General features: G+C 42.1%; 1 protein-coding gene across 5 annotated transcripts in view; it reads left to right on the top strand.

Moving 5' to 3' along the window:
* The first annotated feature begins 1,021 nt into the window (after positions 1-1,021).
* The window catches only part of LOC117458349 (NLR family CARD domain-containing protein 3-like), a 25,527-nt gene continuing 22,545 nt past the window's right edge, over positions 1,022-4,003 (top strand). For all 5 annotated transcript variants that reach the window (XM_034098767.2, XM_034098762.2, XM_034098759.2 and 2 more), the window contains exons 1-3: positions 1,022-1,095; positions 3,343-3,491; positions 3,807-3,941. In XM_034098767.2, coding sequence (XP_033954658.1) covers positions 3,817-3,941 — 125 coding nt within the window. In that variant the 5' untranslated portion in view covers positions 1,022-1,095; positions 3,343-3,491; positions 3,807-3,816. The remainder of the gene's footprint in view (positions 1,096-3,342; positions 3,492-3,806; positions 3,942-4,003) is intronic.

Raw genomic sequence — 4,003 nt, 5'->3', positions numbered from 1 at the left:
TACAGGAACTACATTTCAGAGGTTCCGCCCACTGATCTCCGACCTTGTCAGGTATTGACCATTCAATAAACTGGACGGGTGGCGCAGTGGTCTGTGCATCTGATCATCAGATCAAGGGGGGTGCTGGGGAACTCCGGTTCGAAACCCGATCCTGCAGCCACTGCGTCAGGCCGTTGTGTCCTTGGACACTTCACCCGGATTTGCTCCTGTGGGTATTGTCCACAGTACATGTATGATACCAATGTGTACTTGTAAAAGCGCCTCGATGACTTCGAGGTGTGAAGATGGACGGTGTGGCGCAGTGCGCTCTGCAATGATCATCAGATCAAGGGGCGAAACCCGCCGCTGCTGCGTCTGTAAAGCCGGTGTGTCCTTGGGCAAGACTCTTCACCTGAACTTGCTCCTGTGGGTATTGTCCACAGTGACCATTGCATGTATACAAAATATGTGTAATGTGTATCTGTAAAGCGCTTTGAGCATCTGGAAAAGCGCTATAATAAATGTAAGGAATTATTATTATTATTATTAATAAATGAAGAATACAGAATTATTCAATGTAAAACACAGAATGTGTGTGATTATACTAAATGATTTACACATAAACACCACTGCATATTCACAACTGTTGCTACACTTGTAGCCTACCTGAGTAAAAGTAGAAGTACTCAGATCTTGTACTTGAGTAAAAGTAGAAGTTTTTTTAAAAGTCCATTCATATTCTGGGAGAATAGAGTAATAGATGCAATAAATGCAGCAGGGTTAATAATCCAGAAACACATGTATATAATAGGGAACAATTGAATGCACAGTTAACACTAGAGTACTTGAATACCTCAACACTTGAACTTCAGTGAGGTTTTGAATGCAGGATGTTTACTGGGTTATTTCCACACTGGTGTTCATATTTTAAATAACTCTGTTGAGCTGAAAAGGAGATGGCATTGTTGTTGTTACTGGTGAACTGGTTCAGCTGGTAAGGCTGGTTATAAAACAGAGGGAGGAGCTGCAGACAGGTGAGGGTGTTAAAGTCAAAGTAAGAAGTCAGACAGCCAGACGCCATTTTACAGCACGACGGAGCAGAAGGAGAACAACGGGGTGAGTGTTAACAACAAGATCTGCTTTCTAACAGATTCATTGTTTACTCTGTCAGACTGATAACATAACTTCTCTGTTACAAACCAGCGTCCTAGAGTCCAATGAGACTTCTGCAAACTCTTTGTATTTCCTGTTTGCTGATCCGTCAGAGTTACAGAACATGTGACAGCGCAGTGGTGTGTGTGTGTGTGTGTGTGTGTGTGTGTGTGTGTGTGTGTGTGTGTGTGTGTGTGTGTGTGTGTGTGTGTGTGTGTGTGTGTGTGTGTGTGTGTGTGTGTGTGTGTGTGTGTGTGTGTGTTTATGCAGACCATTTCCAGTAATTCACAGTCTGCTGTTGGGCTCTAAGTGTGTGGGTGTAGTTTTCTGTGTGTCCACTAGATGGTAGTCCAAGCTCTGTTTTCTCCTCAAGTCTTTTCTGTGATTTACACCTGAGCGATGAACAGAGGTGGAAGAAGTACTCAGATCTTGTACTTGAGTAAAAGTAGAAGTAGATCTTGTGTAACCGGTGTCGTTAAGCGGTCTCTGCGTTGTGTTTTGCGTTGTTCATGGATGAGACCCGAGCCAGCATACAGTTTAGAGTAGGGGGGGTCAAACTCAAATACACGGTGGGCCAACATTAAAAAATGGGTACTAATCGAGGGCCGGACTGGTTCAATGTTTATTGCAGAACTTATTGAAATGAACTTATTGCACATATTAAACCTGGAACTAACAAAGCTTAAATGATTGCCTATAAAAACAACATTAAATAATCAGCTGCATTAATTTCTTATGGCTCTATCTGCAGCTTTTCAGAGTCATTTCTTATGAGTACATTTCCCCACAGGCCAACAACAGCTTCAACTAAACTATTCCCCTCAAAGAGAAACCCAAACATGCCCTGTTGTCGTGAGAGAAAGTGCAGAAGGAAGCATCCATTGAACTCAGTGTGCTGCTCTGAGATGCTAGCTCAGACACTTGGCGTCTCATCAGGGTGCAAGGTCTTCAATGTGTGGGCTCAGGCTCTGAGCGGAGGAGACCCTCAGGATGGAGTGAGGGTGTGCGTGCAATATACCGGCGGGCCAGATCTAATAGGAATTAGAAATTATCCTGCGGGCCGAAATTAAATCCACCACAGGCCTGATTTGGCCCCCGGACTTCGAGTTTGACACATGTGGTTTAGACGATATCCGTTTAATCACTGACAATCTGACCAAAGATTACGAATCAGTATTACATGTGTTGTCCCTCACACTGACTCCTCTCACGTGGAACGTTTACAAAAAGGCAAGAGGAAACGTGAGGGACACAATATGAAGGGGGAAGTCCCCACAAAAATAATCTTCTGAGTACAGGGACTACATTTCAGAGGTTCCGCCCACTGATCTCCGACCTTGTCAAGTTTTGAATATTCAATAAATGAAGAATACAGAATTATTAAATATAAAACACGGAATGTGTGTGATTATACTAAATGATTTACACACAAACACCACTGCATATTCACAACTGTTACACTTGTACTTGAGTGAAAGTAGAAGTACTCAGATCTTGTACTTGAGTGAAAGTAGAAGTACTCAGATCTTGTACTTGAGTAAAAGTAGAAGTACTCAGATCTTGTACTTGAGTAAAAGTAGAAGTACTCAGATCTTGTACTGAGTAAAAGTAGAAGTACTCAATTATTGTACTTGAGTAAAAGTAGAAGTACTCAGATCTTGTACTTGAGTGAAAGTAGAAGTACTCAGATCTTGTACTTGAGTGAAAGTAGAAGTATTCAGAACTTGTACTTGTTAGCTAAAACTAAGAATGAAAGAACTGTAAACACAGACTAAAGGTAATGTGTGTATATGTAGTGACGGTGGAGGAAGAGACCGCTAAGGACAAACTCAATCCACAGTGAAATGAAAACATAGAGTTTGAGTTTATCATGTGATGGAAGATAAACAAAATGGTGGGCTACAACTTTGAAATCATAAATCAATGAAATACATTTGTTTTGGTGCCAATAACAAAAAGGTCCATTCATATTCTGGGAGAATAGAGTAATAGATGCAATAAATGCAGCAGGGTTAATAATCCAGAAACACATGTATATAATAGGGAACAATTGAATGCACAGTTAACACTAGAGTACTTGAATACCTCAACACTTGAACTTCAGTGAGGTTTTGAATGCAGGATGTTTACTGGGTTATTTCCACACTGGTGTTCATGTTTTCAATAACTCTGTTGAGCTTGTTTTATCTCCATCTCTATCTCACTGAACAGAGTCCCTGGATGTGAACTGGGTCAGCTGGTAAGGCTGGTTATAACACAAAGGGAGGAGCTGCAGACAGGTGAAGGTGTTAAAGTGAAGGAATTAAGTCAGACTGCCAGACGCCATTTTACAGCTCACGGAGCAGAAGGAGAACAACGGGGTGAGTGTAAACACCAAGATCTGCTTTCTAACAGATTCATTGTTTACTCTGTCAGACTGATAACATAACTTCTCTGTTACAAACCAGCGTCCTAGAGTCCAATGAGACTTCTGCAAACTCTTTGTATTTCCTGTTTGCTGATCCGTCAGAGTTACAGAACATGTGTGTGTGTGTGTGTGTGTGTGTGTGTGTGTGTGTGTGTGTGTGTGTGTGTGTGTGTGTGTGTGTGTGTGTGTGTGTGTGTGTGTGTGTGTGTGTGTGTGTGTGTGTGTGTGTGTGTGTGTGTGTGTGTGTGTGTGTGTGTGTGTGTCTCAGACTGGAGAAGATGAGTGATTCAAAAGATGAGGAAGAGGACACACCTTCAGTCTCCAGCGGTCTGTCTCTGAAGAGTGACTGGTCTAAAGGGATACCTCTAAGCTTCAGAACTGACCCTGGACCCTCAGACACAGAGTAAGAGTTTCTGCTGTAAACTGACCTGAAGAGGATTCAGCTTTTATACAACCTGATATATT

The sequence above is a fragment of the Pseudochaenichthys georgianus genome, chromosome 14, assembly GCF_902827115.2.
Source record: "Pseudochaenichthys georgianus chromosome 14, fPseGeo1.2, whole genome shotgun sequence".
NCBI lineage: Eukaryota > Metazoa > Chordata > Actinopteri > Perciformes > Channichthyidae > Pseudochaenichthys > Pseudochaenichthys georgianus.
Note: the sequence above shows the minus strand (reverse complement) of the source record. Positions and strands in the feature narration are given on the sequence as shown.